At 40.0% G+C, this 20,558-nt stretch overlaps 1 protein-coding gene across 1 annotated transcript in view; it reads right to left on the bottom strand.

The window, feature by feature from the left end:
- The window catches only part of LOC105282113, a 28,788-nt gene extending 12,422 nt beyond the window's left edge, over nucleotides 1-16,366 (bottom strand). The window contains exons 1-2 of the mRNA XM_011343845.3: nucleotides 15,885-16,366; nucleotides 14,280-14,499 (exon numbers count right to left, since the gene is read on the bottom strand). Of these exons, the coding sequence (XP_011342147.1) occupies nucleotides 14,280-14,483 (204 nt within the window). The 5' untranslated portion in view covers nucleotides 14,484-14,499; nucleotides 15,885-16,366. The remainder of the gene's footprint in view (nucleotides 1-14,279; nucleotides 14,500-15,884) is intronic.
- Between the last annotated feature and the right edge of the window lie 4,192 nt (nucleotides 16,367-20,558).

Raw genomic sequence — 20,558 nt, 5'->3', positions numbered from 1 at the left:
TCACATCCGGTTCGTAGAGTGTGGAAGAGTGACAAAGCATCCTCTCCTATGCCGGTCCGACGTAGATACGGCTCTAATCTCATCGAGCGTGTCACGCTAGTGATCTCTCGAAATAGGGAAACAAGCATAGTTATTCTACTTGCGGCTCATCAAGTACCCTTCTAGGCGGAAGTCAAATTAAAGCGTAATTACGCTCGCATAATAACTTGCTTCTTGGTTTACGTCATGTTGAACCTTTGACTAACCAAACTGCATGTGTCAAATATTCGCGCATGTGATTTTGGTTTATAATACAAAAAATTTTTATGTACTTTTAAAATATTTCTGATATCAAGATTACCAATTTATTTTAAGAAACAAATACGCCTCACATTTTTTATAAAAAATGATCTTCAATTTGTATCTTAATTTTTATTAAATTAAATTTTTATTAAAATAAGTGTTAGAGACAGTCATAGAGATATATTAATCCAATATAAACGTAGACTCCCTTTAAATTGAATTAGGCTAGCGCGATTACATAAATCGATTCAATGAGTTATATTTAGATATACGATTAATCGGAATTATAAACGGAAGTTGGCGTACTATTCAAGATTAATTTAATACGTCTACTGAAAGATAAATAGAAATATTTAAATGTATAAAATTGCATAAAATAGTTTTTTATTTTTATCAAGGTTTATATCGCAAATATTACATTGTTAATACATGTTCTCATGGGAAAATTTTTTTATTTGTACTTACTTAAAAGCAACTACCGGCACAGACCGACATCGTTAATTATTGTACGCCATAGTATTGACTTATGCAGTGTCGTTGTTTATAAATCTAGCGAAGATGGCCGACTATTTTTCCAGTCTATCTGGCGTCGACGGTTAAGTGATAATATATCTTCCACTTCTAAAGTGTCTAATGCAGAGCAGTAATGTACAGTCTGGCACCCGTCACTAGATGAGTGTGTTCTCCATGTATGCGCGACACGCGTGCCGAAACATCCATTAAAATCTTCCTCCTCAAGCACTGATGGCATGTAACAGTAGCAATGGTCAGTTATGGTACATGGATGACTTCCTACAATTTATTACTGCATAACACAGCCTATTAAATATTATACTCTGTAACGTAACGAGTATGCATCTGAAATTAATGGAAACATGAAATATCTTCGTACACGTTTACATCATTGAGTATAATTCGCCAGAGCTCTCTTAACGTTACCAGTAAAATTTTTTCTTCGCTCTGCATATCAAAGAGGTGTTCGACAGCGGTGTATAATTTAGTCGCGATATGTTATTTTGCAGTGATAGGGGCGCGCGAGATAATTCGCGAGAATCACGAAAGGGCTCGAAGGAAGCATGGTCGTGCATCCGTGCGCATGATCACGACCGTCGTTTTCCTTTATCCTGCTCTCCTTTGGCTTTCATCCAATCACGTCGCTACGCTTCGTATCTCGGCCGCCTTCTTCGTAGCTCGCCCTTGTCTCAGTCAATGCACTGACGAAGTCTTCCGCTGGACGTACACCTGACCGGCCGGCATAACGTCGCGACGATAACGCCGACAAGGGCGGGATTACCTTGCGTTAAAGTACGGGAGTTTCCATGAATAATGCAACGTCCTACCAAGAGCTGCACGCCATGAAATTTATACGAGCAGGAACCGTGCCGATCTTTTTGGCAGCTACAATATTTCTTTCGTACTCCACACTTTTATTTTCTTATGGAAATAACGATATTAATAAAATAACATATTATTTATCTATGATAAGAAAGTCTCTCTTTGATCAAACTGATCATCTCCATAGATTATCGCATGTTTTTATGAGATTCCTCTTCAATAAGACTTTCACAAATCGAGCAATCAGTCCGCGAGTAAAACTACTTTCCTTTCTGTGGAAAACCAGTTTGCAGTTTGAGATTATCGTTTGCAGTTGGAAAATAAACAAGCGGCAATGCGCGATGATGCTCAGTCTCATTTAACCCATCCTCTTGACTTCACTTGACCAAGTGTCAATAAGTCGTATACCATGGCGAGAAAGAAATCCACCACGAGGCATTTAACCTTGGATCATGACGTTCTTTCGCCAGTCAGCAAATTGCAGACCAATTGGAAATCCATATTATTCTCGATCGTAAATTAAGCCTTTACACAATAGATGATGGACGACTATTTAAAGTGTGCGTACTGGCAGAAACATCATAAATGATCACCTCCCGATGTAGAGTACGTTTCGTCGTTGCTGGGGGTTCGGAAAACAGGTGCAACGCGCACCTGCACAGTGAATGCAGTCCTTCTGCAGTCGTAACTATATATAGGCTGTCGAACTCCTCGAGCCTTCGATGACGTATATCTTACCGAACTATTTCCAGAGGTTCGCCGTAAAACTAATATTGGTATCGTAATAAGCCGCGAGCGGGTTCATTGCACCGGAAGTGTCGTGTTCGTGCTTTAACTCTTTCATCAGTGTCGTAAAGAAACTCGGAATTAAGACGGTTTATCCGTCAACGATGAAAAGGCAGGCTTAGGGAAATCGTTCATTGTTACAGGACCATTATTGTCACTACTGCATGTTTAGTCGTGAACGATAGTCATGTTCTTTTTTCGAAGAAACCTTCCGTGCAACGCGCGAGATGTTTAAGATGTTACAGGCATGTTTGATGGCCTGAAAATCAACAAAAGCGTTAAAGCAGTAGAATTTTATTCTGTTTATTGCTTATTTTATTGCACTCTAATCGCAAATGTAGCATCTGCGTCACCCGTTACATCACAGAGGAAAGACAGATTATACTACTGTGGCGCTACATTACTCATCATATTTAAGTTACCATCGCGATACTTGACGAACGCACTTTTCATTCATCCATAAAACTCCACGAGATCGCATTAATTAATTTTAAACGTTTCTCCTCACGATCATTAGAGGGAACAAATTATGCTGGCGCCATGTCCATAGTTAGAATATCACTGTGCTTCATATCAGTTTCATTTGCATTCAACAGCACGCAAATATGAAAATTATTAAACCAAGAAAAAAGTTGTTCCACGATATGAATAAATGCTTCGAGATAGATTTGATTTGAGAAGGAGAACTGAGAATAATCAATAATTTATTTATGCGGGTGCATCATCTTTCCTAACACCCGATGCATGCACCCACAGACGCAGATACATCGAGATACTGGCGCCGTAGCTATCATTACGTTGTTTAACTCATAATACGCCGTAACACGTACGCTACTGCGGCATGTATTACACGTTTACGCGTTTCAACGACCCGACTCACACGTGTATGTGCATAAAAGCCGGCGCGGCCGCGCGCGACACATGCACGAGACACAACAAAGTGATCACCGTCGCGTCGGTGCTCTACCGTGTGCATCGACCCGATCATTCCAAATGAAATATATAACTAACTCAATGCTTTAATTGTTAATTAAAAGTTACTTTTTTGGACATTGTAGTCATAAATACACGTTTTGAATCACCATTACGTTCCGTGAGATGCAACATCGAATATTTTTTGAAATGTGTCTCCCTTTTCATTTATATAAATAGAGATTGTACATACACACAGAACACATACACATAATAAAATATACAAATATATAGTTGTATTTTAATTATATAATGATTTCTTTTCACTCCATTTTAATTATGATTTCTATCTATAATTTTGTATTTTTAGATTAAATAATTTTGGGGAGAAATGTTTCAACTGATAAGCACATGCTCCGATTTCGACGACAATCTATACAGTTACCGGCTTTCATCTCTTTCAGCCAATCCGCTTTCAACCGAGTGCTATCGTATTTGCACGAGACACGCCGAACTTCCGGTTGTCTCGAACCCTTGCATGAGTTGCATCCGGTCAGCTTTTGAATATCGGACAGCCGGTTTGTCCTCCAGGTCAGCCATTCGCATCCTATTCAGTCTCATCATTGGCATGCAATTCTATGCGCCTCATCGGTAAACTTTAAACGGATGCAATTTGCCAGTTCTATAGCTAAAGATACAATTTACAGAATTTCGAATTTTATCTAATTTATATTATTTAAATCACAATTCGTCCTGCATTTCTTATCAAAACTTAAATTAGCATCTTACTATAATAAATTATAAATTATTTTCTTTTAATTATCCTTTTTTAATCTCTTTTTCAACTTGTCTTATTTAGAAATTAAATACTAAGAGTTACCGAATATTAATAGTTAATTTTTTGCTAAATTATATTATTTCTTTTTCTCTCCGTTGTCAATTATTTTCCAGAATACTTGTACCATAACCGCGGCATTTTCATCATGTAGAAATAAATGCCAGAAAGCCACGCTCTTTCCGATTTCCTAGTATTTATAGAAATCTCGGGATGATAAACGGGCCGAGTTCATAAAACACCATAGTTTGTCAGAGGTCAGTCTTATGACAGTTATCATCGATGATGCTGCTTGAGTTACACGAACGAGAGCTTCTCCCGGTTATTATGAAATAGCAATGAGATCGCGCGTCCGGATACGTAGCGCGGTGCGGTATTGAGATGGGACGATGCCGCCAAACCATCTGGCACACAGTGCTTCCATTCACTCTTTCTTCCGATGTTCATCTCCCTCCCGCCATCCACCACCGTTGTAGTAAGTTCTTCATCCAGCTTCCCCTTTCTCGTTTGTCGATGCCCCGCGCTTCGTTCCGACCGCGCTATATCACCACGCGATATCAAAGCTCACGAAGTCGCAGCGATAAACAGTGTTTGCGTTCGGCTGCTGTACGTTAAATCATTGCCAGAACAAACGTGAAGTCCTTTGAAGTGTTTTCGTGCGGTGTCTTTGTAGCGTGGGAAGAAGTGACCAATATGATAGTACTGTGGTTGAGATTCGTGCGAAAATGTTGAATAATTTCGTATGTATTGGTATAAGTGCGAATGCAGGCGATGAAAAACGTTTACTGCATAAAATAATTTGCGCACCATCTGTTTTCCCACCGAACCACATATGCATGAGCTCACTGGCATGCAGGATATGATTCTGCACTAGAAAAGTACGTATCGACAAGTTGGAGGACGTCTAAAAAGAAAGAAACTTTATCTGGAATATCTATATCACGAATATATATCGCGGAGAAGTTAAATAGTATTTTATTCCTGACATAGAACGACAAAATAACGGAATACCGTAGCACTCAGGTTTTGCCGTCACTAGCAAGTCAGAGAAGAATAAAATAAATATCCAAGACGGCAATGGAAGCACGAAACTCCGAGAGGCAACACCGGAGATTCATTCATTCCGAAATTTCGTGTCCTTGCTGATCGTTATCCAGACCGATCAATACCGTCCCTTCACGCGATTCTGCCATCAATTCGGCCACACAATTCGGCATTCAAAATATACAATGATTCGCTTTCACTACGGCGTTACACCGTGTAGCGTCCGCAGGATCTGCGGTTTTCATGCCGCGGCCGAAATGCACGCACGCGTCCCGAGCATTAAACTTCCCAGAGTCGCGACGAAGGGAACCTGTTCGCACATCATTATGCTTTCGACCGAAGCGAGAAAAGATCCGACTCCAAGATCTCGCATTACTTCCTCAACCGCAGGAATTAATCATCTCGTCTTGCATCCCGCCGTCCTGTGTAATTTTTCTTTCGTCGTTGCGGTTGTGTTCTCTTCCTCGCTATGTATCGCGAGAACGGAAGTTACGAAACTGGACTTTTAAAAGCCCAAGGTTTTGCTCGTAAATAAATAAAGTAAATACACATGTTACTTTCGCAGTTAAGAAAGTAATCAAGATATAAACGTGTGAAGAGATCTATTATAGAAGAAGTACATAAATCACATTTTTATTATGTATTAATTTCAATGATTATAAAATAATAAAATTGATTACGCTAAGATATTCTGTGATAAAGGTAGCATTATTTGTGCGACACGTTTTTCAATTGCAAAAGCTAGAATTTAAATGGCTTTTAGCTCCTTCGATCACACCGGGATCTTCGTACCACCCCTTCCCGCCCATTCGGCATTGTGGCACAATGTTAGGCCATTATTATGCGAGATCCATAAAGGCTGGCGTAGCTCTACTCGAAGAATGTTAAGTGTAACAATCATCATTGTTCAGCGTCGCACGAACGAAAAGTTCGACCATCTGCACCGAAGACCGGAGAGTCGAACCGCAATTGTCGATCGGCCAGATGTTGAGTGTACATTGAACGCGAGAAACGGCCAGAAAAGATCCGTGATAGGCGTAGAGACAAAGACACGTGCACGAGTGACTCATAGATTGTTGCATAAGGCAACTTGCAAAGCATATCACCTGTTTAAGAAATTATCTCGCCGGATACATCTGTGATTAAAATTTTATCTCTCTATCATTTTTAATTACTCTTTGTCGGTTTCTACTTTTATATTTTTCTAATTTCTGAAACATAAGACATCTAAACATTTATTAATCCTTTTAGAAAATTCGGAAGATGTTTTAAAACGTACAATTGCGATACGTCCAAAATATGACACATATTTTTGCATAATTGCGAGATAATATTGCTAGACACACGATAGCCTTTCGAGATATGGCAGGTTTCGATGAAGAATTTCCCGGTGAAGAATCAAGGACATTTCAACACGAATTCTCAGAATGCAATTTCTCGTCCCACACGGTGACACGATTGGATACTTCGTGGACTCACGGTGACATAAGGCTTTTTGACGCCTGGATGGCAGGGAGTAGTCGATAGTATATTGCTAATGCATTACCACGCGCTCGTACGTAATCGTATGCAAGCCTGGAAACGCCAACGTTACGTTAAACGTTCTTGGAAGAATTCTCTCCACGGATCGTTTGCATCCGTCTCTGATTACGGTTATCGTACTACAACTGATTCCTGAAATGGATCCACTAGTATAGAAGCTCCTTGTATTTTAGTAATCTGAGAGTGAAGTCATAAACATTAATTAATGCTTATTGGCAATCTCATAAAAATATATGTAGTATCTCAAAGCTATTATAACAAAAGAACAAGAAAAAATGTTAAAAAGTAGAAATCATTAAAAGAGAGAGACACATTCATTAACTATCTTTTATATTATATATGTATATAAATCATCCACTATAAAATGTTCCAATATATTAATATCCAAATTAAATATATATGTATATACTATCAGGAGTAATGCAAAATTATATGAATAAAATGTAATTTCCGTTGATATCGTTATTTTTTATATTGCTTAGAATTCTCTGCTATTAAAAATACCGTAAACTCAGACATGAAAAAGGTCTAGCCCTTAGAAATTTTTTCTTTTTCCGAGAAGTTCTGAGTTGTTGATATCGTTATTTTTTATATTGCCTAGAATTCTCTGCTATTGAAAATATCGTAAACTCAGAAATGAAAAAGTTCTCGAGTTTAAAATTTTTTTCTTCTCAGAGGAGTTCTGTGATATCTAAACTGTTATTTGGCATATTGCCTAGAGTTTTCTGGCATTGAAAATCCTTTAAATTTATAAATGAAAAAGTTCTCGAGTTAAAAATTTTTTTCTTCTCAGAGGAGTTCTGTGATATCTAAACTGTTATTTGGCATATTGCCTAGAGTTTTCTGGCATTGAAAATACTTTAAATTTAGAAATGAAAAAGTTCTCGAGTTTAAAATTTTTTTCTTCTCAGAGGAGTTCTGTGATATCTAAACTATTATTTGGCATATTGCCTAGAGTTCTCTGCTATTGAAAATACCATAAACTCAGAAATGAAAAAGTTCTAGCCCTTAGAAATTTTTTCTTTTTCCGTATATATGATTTATAATCCACGTGTTTCTGGAAGCGCTTCTCATCCTTGTACATTATCGAAGCTCTGCAAGACCGTTCATTTTACGAGCGTGTAAAGTATCGACTTTAACGGTGCGGAGATACCACGCTTTCAGATCGTCCAAGTTTAACCAGGTAATAATTCGCAGTAGCATGAATGAGTATACTTACAAATGTGTATGAGTACTTTCGCGTGCACGAACTGCCAGGCTGTGCGAGTGCTTTCACCAGTAGCCCGTGACCGATCCCTGACGACATTCACGGCTCAAGAATTCTTACGTTTATCGTCATGAATGAAATCCACTCGCTTTCGAACCGTTAAATTGCACTCTAATCTCGCACATTCAATAACAGGATTTCAAAGGTATGAATAACACAAATAGAATTATTATCCTTCTATTAGGGTAAATAGTAAAAAAGAGAATACTAAAGTGCTTGTATAGATTCTATCCAAATACTTTTAATATTACGAATATTTTAATTTTATCGATTCGAGAGGTTTTTCTGCGACATGATGATTTCATCCGCGGAACGTCATGCGGTGAATCATTTACCGTACGTTCGTGAAACATATTGGTACTTTGACTCTGTCATCTCGACGATTTCGTTGCAACTAATGTCAAATTGCACGATAATTCGATAATGGAAAACGCTACGCAATTGTCGGAACGGACCTGAAAGGCGAATAAGCGGCATATTGCGTAATACGTCAATTATCCTTAGTGTTAAGCAACGAATTCCGGTACACTCCTGGCTGAAGTGCTAAATCGCGGATGTAGCGAACGCCATTCCCGCGTGATAATGGTCAAGCATTTCAATTAGGAATTATCATTCGGTGGCATTGAGCAGGACGAGAATGTTCACTCGGATGAAGCGGATTAGTCTTGCCGAGTGGAAAAGCCCCGTTGAGGAGTGAGCTGATTTCTAATTATCAATCGAGTTAAATAAATCTTGCAATTTCTTATACGTACAGTCATCCTTTTCAATTTTTATGTTTTCAATTCTAGATGTTAATCAGTCTTTCTTTGCTCATAGTGCTTCACATTAGACTTGTATATCTTCCGTTTAATTGTTTTTCTTTAGCTATTTTCAGAGTACAGTGTTTTTAATCTTCTAAATTAAACTGTAGAAGCGCGGACTAGTGAGTAAGACGTCTTACTTTGTGCATCGTGTTGTTGAGTGAAACAAAACGGAAGAAACAAACAGGAACAGACACTGAGACGTTATCTATAGATCATTACATAATGTTCACTCTATCTTGTGATGTAATTTAGAACATATATATTAGGAAAACCTCGATCAATCTGAACAATATTATCCAGGAGTTGAGGATAAATATCTGTCTATTCTTATGTGTTGCATAAAATCATAAATTTATGCGCTATGTGCTGTTAGAAGTTACGACATCGAAGTGAGGCATCGATAAAGCTGAGAAATTTTTCCGTCCAATGGAATTTTAGATCCTGCTAAAATATTTATTTTTAAAGCCTTCATGTCGGTCGCGGACGCGCGTAAATCCGAAGACTGTTTATAAAGATCCAACGAGAAATTTCCGGTGATCATCAATTAGTCCGTAGAATTTCTAATCCAGCTTCCGTCATGTAATAAGTCGGACACATTGATCTCTCTATAAATATAATCGTAAAACTTTTTTCTTTTCGTTTATCGACCTCGTCGGCGTTCCAACCCTATTGGCGGTTTTCTTCCGCTTTATCAGCCGTTTACCCGTTTTTCCACGAACTGCTTTCGTGTCCATAAAGATATAAGACCAATGATTACGGCGTTGTTCGTAAGAATAGAACGAGATTCACGTGTCGAACGAGATAAGGGCGCAAGAGCGCGGCGCGATCTTTTTTCCCATTCACAGATATTTGCCGCGAAATATGAATGAAACGATTGATAAATTTCTCGCCAGCGTTTCGTTCGCGAAACATAAAGTCTATCACTAACTCGGGAAAGTATCCTTGAACAAGTAACATAATATGCTCTAGCTTTCTTATGAATCCCATGAGAATAAACCAAGTCCCCATACATTATTTTACACATTGCCTAAATGTACTGCCTTTATAATCAAAATAATACATCTGAATGTGTTTGTAAAATTAAATTATTCATATTTATTTCACAAAAATTTAAATATTTATAAAATCAAACTGGCCATATTTATCAATTAATTATTCAAAGGACCGTTACTTGCTCAAAACTAAGAAATCTTAAACTCCTTTCAATGTTTTCGATAGCGTTTCCGGATTTGAGGCGATTAGCCTTATCACAATGCAGCCGAGTTGTTGTTTCCAGTTAACCATACTACATTTCCGCTCGTAATCTTGAACTTACGCACAGTCATCCGCCTCTTTGTCTAACATGTGCAAACTATTGCGATATGAAACTGCACATGCAACAATATTTTTACGCTTTCGAAGGAACAGAAGCCATGTTGGTCCTTATAATAATCACAAGATATTTTTCCGATAAGAATTTTTATTCCTCATGAGTGGTACGGTTTCCTCTCGACATACGCTTCCACGTGTAAACGAGGTCGATCTTAATCCGGAAAGATTATGGCACACGTCATTCCGGTTACATCAGTGATGAGAAACGCCATACGACCGATGATGAAAAACGAGGGAGTGGATGTAATTTTTACTTTTTACCGTGAGTGTTTCGTACGGTGGCAGCGTGTTTGCTTAAGATCGTGCATTCGGTAAAGATTCCCGAGCATCCGATCCGTCCGAGCAGAAGAGTTCATCTCTCTCGTTTTCCCCCGAACACAAGCGGATAATAATCTATAATTATCTTCGTAACAGAGGAAAGACCGCGCTGCGTTCGGCGCCCCATAAATAGTCGTTAAAGATGGCGACAGAACCGGTCGACGAGCCGATCGGCATGGAAGTGTTCTCCAATCTGCAATTGATAGGTCCAACGAGTTCAAACCGAAACACAGAAGGGATCCCATGTTTCCATTTGAAAGACACATCTTCTCCTCCACCATTGTATCCCATCGTTCCGCGTTATGAGGGAACTATCCTTGGATGTATGGGTAAGAATCTCCAGCATAAATAGTATCCTGATTATAAACCATTGTGATCCGTCGTTTGTCGCAACAAACGGGGTCTCTTCCACGGTGAAAAGCCTTGACGAAGACGTTGCCGGCTCTTGTCCTATCCCTCTTCCTCGTGTTGGCTTCCTCTTCATCGTGTCTCCATGATGCGGGCGAGGCGGCACGTAATAATTAACGCAACGTACAATTTATTGTGCTCCCCGCTCTTCCTTTATCCGTGAGCAGAGGAATCGGAGCAGGAAGAGAGAAGACAATGTGTTGATCGTGAATCTACGTTGACGGAAACGATGCTACAAAACGGACGTTCTGATTCTTACATTCTTGACACATACGTGCGCGTAATCGCGTGTACCTGAACGTCGCGAGGATGATATTACCCTGATTGCGCGAGTATCGAAGTAATAACTAATGATTCTCGAGTAAATACCTGTGTAATTACTAGTCTAGAATCATGAAGGATGCCATCGGCATAATGTTAATCAGAGTGTATGACCGTAAGAAGAGCACATCTTTGTGAGACGTGCTGCGAGATATTACTGTTACCCGCATGTCTAATGACTGGAGCAGATAAGTACCTGATCGAGGCCGATCGATCGTTATTTAAATAAATGGACACATTTAGATTTCAACTTTTTCCTCAGCAAGAGATAAAACGCATTTTTTGAAAACTTTTATTGAACCGAGTTGTCCATAAAATGGACGTTTTTCTTTTTATGCAAAAAGCAGTAATGATGATACGTCGATGACACATAGCGAAATTCCCAGCCGCGCGACCTTGAATTACGAGCATCTCGGTGCGAATGAGAGAGATCCGCCAGAAGAAGAGGTTGTAAATTCGACCTTCTCGCGAGTCAGCGATGCGTAAAGTGCTTCTACTCCGAGGGAATCGCAGGACAATGAACGTTTTCGAAATCCATCCATAGCGATACACGTCATGCTGATGATAAATCCTGATTAGCGTCCACACAATGAGAGCGCAATTTATTTCCCATCTCAGAGAGCCAGATAAAATGATTAAAGATTATGACACAATTTTAATCATAAAAATGCAAAATATGATGGATATAATCAAATTAAAAACAATAAAAATTTATCGTAGCGTTGCATTGATAAAATTTGACGTTAAGCTGATACAGATGCGACCTTTACCAGAAAAGATATAGTATACAGTTTATCGGAATTGATTGACAAGGCAGTGTAGATAGAATCGTAAAGAAACCGGAAGCACGGCCTGCTGCGCCGGATATTGCAAGGGCCAGGACAGATCCGGGCGTAACAAAACATGAAACTCAATCTTGTAAAAGTGAAAATCAATTGCTTAATATATTTAATTATTTTTATATAACATTAATATTTATATTATATAAAATATTAATTAACGTTATAATAAAAACGAAAAGTTTTAGATAAAATTATCGAAAATGCGCGTCTCCCACGTATCTACTATTTCAGTGTTAATTGCGAAAAATACAGAATTCACGTTCGAGTGTAATTGATGCTCAAGGCTCCTCTGCACTGCCTAATCGTGAGCGAGCAGTAAAAAAAGTCGGCGTAGACCGGCAGCGAGCGCGATTAAGTGGATCCGCCATGGCTACCGCGGCTCGTTTAGTTTTTCACTATGCATTGTGAACGCGGTTGCAATGTGTGACATTTCGGTATGCGGGGTTCTCACACAGAATCCTCCGTTCCATCGACAAAAACTGCGGGGTACACGTATCTCGTGCTTTGAAAACGAAGGGATCTTGTCTCTGCTTCTTATTGCTTCACACAATAAAAAGATGATACTTCTTGTCACGATATAGATACTTTCGCAATCAACTATGAACATTCCGTAATGAAAAATTTATCTTCAAGCATCATAATCGTATAAATCATTTCAAACCCTGTTAGGTATTGTTTATATGCGCGCATATGTAATACCTACATTTTATATTAGAGTTTTATTGTAATTAAAATTTTATCTCTTTGTAATACTTATATATTAATTATATATTAATTAAATATCCATATTGTGTATTGAAATTGCGCAGAAGTATTTATGAAATATTTATGATATTATAGATATGCATGCGGTCGAGTATCTCAGACGGACTAACGGAAGCGGCCGTATATTTTGCAACGACCTTTGCAACCCGCGTGCGAAACGGGTCAGACTGGCGCAAATACAATGAAAAGTCTTCACCATATAATGTAAGCATCGAGGAGAATCACGCGTATAATATCTAGAGCTCAAGTGGAAACGAGGGTACTGATGTTTGTACGGGTGAAATAACATTTTTAAATGCAACGACCCTCATCGTAATTAGGCGTGTGAAGTTGCAAAAATTACTCACTCGACCTAGAGAATTCTGTGCCATCTACAATTAACTACATTATTTCACCTATAAAAGGTATTCTCAAAGAAATAGTTCTATAATGTATGTGAAACAATACGCCTTAATCTAAAGCTTCTGTTCTTAAGTTACTCTACATGCACACAAAGCAACTATTTTGCATAAAAAGAAACCAATTCAAAGTTTCACAGTAATTTTCGATAATGTCCTGTGATTCTTAGAGAAGGCGAGATTTCGAATGACAGTAAACATATGCTTGGCCATGGTTTGTGCAGATGGTGAAGAAAAATATGCCCTGCCTAAACGCCTTCCTGAGACGACGGCCCTCAAGAGTCATGTTTCTGTTCGCGCAAAAAGGGACGCGAAACCGCACGTCGCGCAGTTATACTATAGCATGGACTTACGAAGCCGTGAGAAATTATGCGGCCGTCATCGAAACTGGTTCCAGTCACAAAACTTCCAAACATTCCAGATATTCAGCGGCATTCTTATATGTATGGCTTCATTTTTCAAAATCCTCCGATGGAGAATTTAATGACTGTCATTATGTTATAGATTTACCTTTCTATTTAGTTCTCGCTTTGTTATGACTGTATTGGAAACTATAATACAATAACTGACGAATTACGAATAATGTTGATCAGACAGAAATAATTATGGATTAAGCAAATCCATCAGACGTCGTCATGCAGTTGAACACGTGGTCCAGCTGTTAATAAGTACTCAGGAAACGTATTGCTCCCGTTTTCGCTAAACCGCTTTACATCACACTCGGCGGACCGCCCGCGAATAGCGTTTTGTTCTCCCTGTTTGCTTTATTGGACGCAGACTGCTGCTTTTTATACTCCCCCACGTTGAACTTAACCGTCTCGTCCCGGGTGTTATAAAAAACCGTCCCGCGTCACGTTATAATAACACCCCTATCACATTTTTTTATTTTATCAGTTTATCAATAATTAAAAATCTCGTAAACATCAACTTGAAAAATTATTTTTCTTCATAATAAAACGGCGTAGAGTATGTTGGTCTAATGAAATCCCACATTTCATTTCCGGATTCAGGATTTTGCGGAAGTATGAGAAAAAATAAAAAGGTACTCACCTGTTGGGGCGCGGTATCGGCCGGCGAGAAGCTCGATAGGGCAGTTAGGGGTGCTAGGGATGCGCATGAGGACGCTCTCGAGGGTGGTGGTGTGTGAACCGGGGTAGGACTTCCGCTTCCACAGCTACTTGCACCGCCGCTAGAAGAGAGGCTTAAGCTATCCGCTCGCCCTCTCCACGGCGAGATCGACACGTGCTTCAACATTTCTCTTTATTTTTACCTGGAATCAGGATTCATGGGTCGTTTAGCATTAAATCGCGAGCATTGAACTGGAGTGCACGTAACCGGCTGTAAACTCGAACAATCCATCACGCACGAATGTACCAGCGCAATAGCGATAATTCTCCGCAAATCAACTTCTCATGTTTTATCCGTGATCAAGCGTTTAATTTATGTTTAATTTATGTTGAAAAATAGATGCAAAATATACATATAATGGCCACTTAGGATCACTTAGTAATCTGTAAAAAATTCATGATTCAACAAAGTTGCAACAAGGAGAGTAATTCCATCCAATTCCGTTTAAATTCAAAAGCGCTTCTGGCGGAACAACGTCGAAAGGCGCGCAGAGTGAAATTGTCAGTACGAGTTTCACTCGTGGGTTTCCGGCGATGTTTACCCGTAACTTTACTGAAAGTCGCGTAGCGACATAAGTTTCAATTAATTTCTTTTCCTCTCGCAAGGTCGTAGGAAAACCGGAGGTCTTTTGATAAGTAGAGTCCAGCGACAGTGAATTGCTGGGCTGAGCAAACGTGGAAAGTGGCGGGAAGGTCTTGCTCGTAGAAAAACCGGACACCCGCAACGGTACACTTTAAGCGCGTCTGTGTAATTTGATGTCGGAGTGAAACCAGACGATTGCAACGTCCGAAACCGACGTCCACGCACGCCCATCTTATGGAAAGCGAGGAAAGCCCTCCGCACTCGGGTAAACACCAAAGCGCAGATGCGCACCAGAAACTCACATATCGCATATGCAAAATGCATATGCATGCGTTTCCGCGAACGATTTCGAAGAGATAGCATGAAAGAATTTGAAGCAGTTTCCCTCTCTGCCTTTGTCTTAAGCTACATTATTATATATTTCGCATATTTTTACTTCAAAAAACCTAAACGTGTTGTATTTAAATAATAATTAATTTTAATTATAATAATAACAAATAATCTGTATTTCTTATCTAGATGTAAAAAATAGTAAGAATCTAGTATTTATTTTAATTATTAGTCTGGATTTGAGTACCTATATTATAGATACCAAAATCCAGAAATTAAAATAATAATGGCGAATTAAAGAAATTATTGAACTAGAAATTAAAATTGTTTACTTAATTTAGGATACTCATGAAATTTTAATTATGTGCTGCGCATATTTCTGCGATTGCGTAGATACAGAATTGTAATAGGAAGCTACTTGCCACAACGCATCATCAGCAAACCGAGTCACGTGCATCCGAAGGATGCATTGATATGATATCACGACGGACGGTGTGAGAGAAACAGCAGGAAACGCACATTCCTGATTTATCACAAAAGGAAGAGCGAAATAATTCGCTATCAACGTTGCTTTATAAACAAATGTCATTTATTCTACGTGTTGCATATACTCACCTTCACCGAATTTGCAAGTAGGCGGTTTGTGCACTCGCGATGACACGCGGTGAATATTCAGAATTAACGAACAAGCGGCATCAAGACCATCCAAGTCCACCCTCTTGAATCAGAGAGGAATTCACGCGACGATCACAACACACAGTTCACCATCGGTCACAATCTCACTGCGCTCGGAGAGTGCACAAGCAGGGACTTCCGGCGCGCATTTTGCGCGATGACATCCGGCGTACGGTTCCGCGTGCAGAAATCGCTGCAATCATCTCGCACGTTACGTTTCCGGACTCTTATGCCCACGAAGATGAAGGTACGACGAACATTCGAACGTAATAAGCTCGATTCTTCGAAGAGAAGAATGCGGCAAAGTCCGAAGTCCTGTCTTGAGAGCTCAGCAGGAAACGCGTGCCGATGAGCACACCACGATGTGCGCTCGGCAAGCGTTCTGTCGCGACTGGTGAGAACGCTCGAGTAAGCCAACGTAGTAAACGGCGCGCCAGCGGGTCGAACGAGGTAGAGGAAAGAGAACGACCTTCTTGCATGGTAGACACCACTGTGAACGTGTGTGTACGCTGTGTGTGGCTGAGTCTGTATTAATATGCGTGCGTGTGCGCGTGCAGAGTAGATGCGGGGGCGACGACGGTGCCCGGGTCGCTCAGGGTACGAAAGGCATATGTCCACGGAATCAGCCGTTCGTAAGGAGACAGGCTCTATTCCCTCGCTCCAGGACTCTTCCTTACGTCGCGGCCAGGAAAACGTGAAACTCGTGAAACGCGAAGTCCGCTTTACGATATGAGAGATGACCGATGACTATCGTAAATTGAATTCGCGCGTACAAGATGGACATCTTGCGATTTTTGAATATATCAGTTATTGCGGATGTGTATCCTTTTTGGAGTAATGAAGAGTATGATATTGATGAATATTGACGTGCTTAACATCTTTTTTCTTCAGGATTTCAAATAATGTAACTTAGAATCACCACTTTCCTGCAACGGATAAATATTTTTTCATATTATATTTTGAGATCTTTTGTAGTCCCATCTATTGCATTGATCGTGAGATTACTATAATTACGAAGATAATTACGAAAGTTGTGGCATATGTGCTATCACGCGAAATGATTTATGGAGGTGACTATTCAAGTTGGAGAATTCAAGAAAGCACTCTCTTTTTTAAGTCCGTATGGCGATCTGCAATTGCTTTACTAGAAAAATAAATTAAGATCCAACTGTTACGTGACGCACAACAAGTTCCGGGTTGCATTGTTGAAAGCGAGCTATATACGCGCGCATATATCGCAACTGACGAGTCGTATACCGTGGGGAAAGAGTCCGATAGGTCCCTCGCTAGGTCGTTACGGATAAGCACGTCCGGCAATTTTATTTTCTATTAGTTATTTCGCGCACAAGATTCTCCATGATGTGGAGACTGCGGTAAGAAGCCATCACGTGAAGGTGGTAACGCGTGCTCATTTAGGTGATCGTTAAGGCGATCAACACAGAATCACCAGAGTGTTGCGACAGCAATTTATAATAACATACACGTCATATAATTCCTTAACATGAATCCCCCTCCACACTTCTTTCATGTAACTTCCATCTTATGTACTTTCGTGATCTCTTTCGCGATTTCTTTATTTGCACTTGCGAGACAAGAAATTCCGCGAAAACGAACAATAATGAAATCTAATATGAGACTTAGCGTACCTCGGCTACTTGAATAGTTATAATGCATTCAACCTTGCAAAGAAAATATTTTTGTTTTTCCATTTATCGTAAAAATTAAATAGCCTTATTATACCAATAATATTGAAACTGATGAGCGTATCTCAGATAACAACAAGGAAGATTAGTTGATATACAAGCGATCCATTCATGAAGCCGTGGACCGCTTATCTGACTCGCAACTCAACCAACAAATCTTCATTCCTTCCACCTCGCGGCGATATTTTACGTACGCGCCTGTACCTGCCACATTCGAAAAGAAGAGAAAGAAAAAATAAAACGCGAGAAAGGTGCGTCCTACGTGATCACCCGACGAGCGACTGCATGGGCGTCGAACTCACATCAGCGAAAGAAGGGCTTACGTCTTTGCGAGGGAAAAGTGAGCGATGTACGTGGGAGTCGGCTCGAGCAACTCAATGGTGCTGTGTGTACGCTTCTCCTTCCGATTCCTTTAATAAACTCGTTATATCGCACGATATGCACACCTAGCGCACCTAAAACAATGAGGCTGGCGACTGAGAAATTCGTAGATTCGAGGAAAACGGGTTACAGCGACCTAGCCGCTATTATATTCCACGATCAAAATCAGAGCGTTATATCTGCATTTACATCAGCACGTACGCAATTATGCTTATTCTTGTACACAATGCATGAATAAATCTTCATCTTCCGGTATATTACGTGTCATAATCGACTTTTCCGACATCGCAACTGTGCTGCATTTCTCTATGAAAGCTCTTATGATGATGGATTTTCCGCTTGGAAGAAAGCATCTTTACTGATCGGTCCGCAGGTATTCGGAAGGTGTAGGCACAGAAAAAAAAAGAACACGTGATTAGGCACTTGGGTGGCATTCACGGTGCAGCCGAGTGCAACGTGGGGTGGTCGACATATGTAATTCGAGGCCAATCTCAGACGCGAAGGCGTGTCAACAAAATAGAGGGTGTCTTTGAAAATAATACATCGCAATCTGAGTGGAAATTTAGCAAATTACCTATAATGTTACGTCTATCACGATGAATCGAGCTTTCTTTAATTGTGCTTCAATTATGATATAACACTTGACAACATAAACCCTAGAGAGTATCGAAATAAAAAGAAGCGCGATCGAAGTGCGATTAAAGTTCATCGATGCGATTTAACTGTTGGACATTTTGCAGAATCTGTTCGCAGTAATCGCGATTTTGCCAACAAACGCATATCGTACACGCGGCATTCGGTTTCTTCAATTTTTTTCATCGACTCCGCCGAGGTCGAGAGCCGGCGGTCACTGGAAAAACGTCGCTTGTCTAACAGCGGCACGTCCGTAAGAAATGCACTGGCAACTTTGGTCTCAAGCCGGCGCGGCGCAAGATTGCGGCATGCTGCAACGCGGGAGAGTTTCACGGCTGCAGCCGCGCGTACTATCGCGATTCGGTCGTGCAACACGCGTGCCTTTTGTCGCGGACACAAGGGGCCCCACTGTGAAAGGCTCTTCTACCAACAGCTCTGGCTTCGCTCACGACAATCTCAGGGAGAAAATTCAATTAGCTCCGCCAAGCTAGATCACCGTCCGTGCCGGCATTGCAGCTGCAATCGGCAGATAAGCTTCGCGAGTGCACGCGGCGGCGACCGGCAATGCGAAATGTATGTAGGTATGTACTTGCGTAGGGTGTTGCAAAGCACTGCAGGCTTATCGCCGACACGCGAAATGTACTTTAAGCCGTGTTTCTATCCGTGAAACTGATCGTTAAACACTAAATACAAAAAATTCTATTGCTTGTCTTATGGAATTGCGCTAAAATGATTTGACGTCTTGATTGACAAAACAATCAGTTACAGTCTCTAATCAATTCGACACGTCGTTCGCACTTTTTGTCAATCAGCAGAGGCTACGTAATGTGTCTACATTACGTGCATTTTTATTGACTTTTTGTCCATCGATTATGGGGTCGATTAGAGAGGAGACACGGTAATCAGTAAAGGCTACCTGATACACATTTACATACACAATTTGCCGAATGGCAATTCATCATGGAGGCACGACTTTACGAGCGTCGACCTGTCGAGCCAAGTTGCTTTCGTGACGAATATTTTCGTGCTCACGGGCGCCACGCTGTCGTCTGTTACCATGGAAGATATAAAAGATTTATATTACACGCGTGTGTGGTATAATTCAGGAAATTCAAATTATTCTATCGATGGCGATAGAATAATTTGAAAGGATAGATAGAATCTTTGAGATAATGGAATATCCTGAGGCAGGAGATTTAAATATTATATTTAAGTATTTTGGAAAAGTACTTAAATATTTAATTAAATTTAATTAATTTACTATGATCAATTATACGTACTTTAGTATTCAATTATCGGGATTTAATTCAACATTTATTTAACTCTCCTATAAAAATATTCTTATAAAAGGTAAACAGTTATTATATATCTAATGTTGAGGCAGAATGATTGAAGATCTAAAAATCTAATCACTGCGACGTTTCAATGAAACGTTGTAATCACATTTTTTAACTTAAGTGACGTAACAATGTCGAACAGATTGCATAGCATTATCGTTAAGTACCTAGTTTACCATAGTTTACTTATGAGACCTATTCAGGTCTATCATACTCTTGCCTATAATGCCATACAATTTAACTAAGTTACTTAAAATAAAAACGATCAAAACTACATCAGAACCATGTCACTTTAGCCGATGTACATACACGAACAGCAAGCACGACGAGCATGACGGAATGTCGTATACACACGATTACTATATACTATGGGACTTTGGTAGTATAGTGGTCCAGCCGGGTGGATCCCATGGTGTTACTTTCCCACAGGCGAGGCCCTCTCTTCCTCCATGTGTGTGCGATTCTTTCCAGACGTGCATCCATCCTGCACCTGTACAGTGCTGATCTGCGTGTATGCGTGCACGAGGTAAAGGGATACAACGAGAAGAGGCATGTATCTC

This window comes from Ooceraea biroi, chromosome 7 (genome assembly GCF_003672135.1).
Source record: "Ooceraea biroi isolate clonal line C1 chromosome 7, Obir_v5.4, whole genome shotgun sequence".
Taxonomy (NCBI): domain Eukaryota; kingdom Metazoa; phylum Arthropoda; class Insecta; order Hymenoptera; family Formicidae; genus Ooceraea; species Ooceraea biroi.
This window is presented reverse-complemented; position numbering and strand designations above follow the sequence as displayed.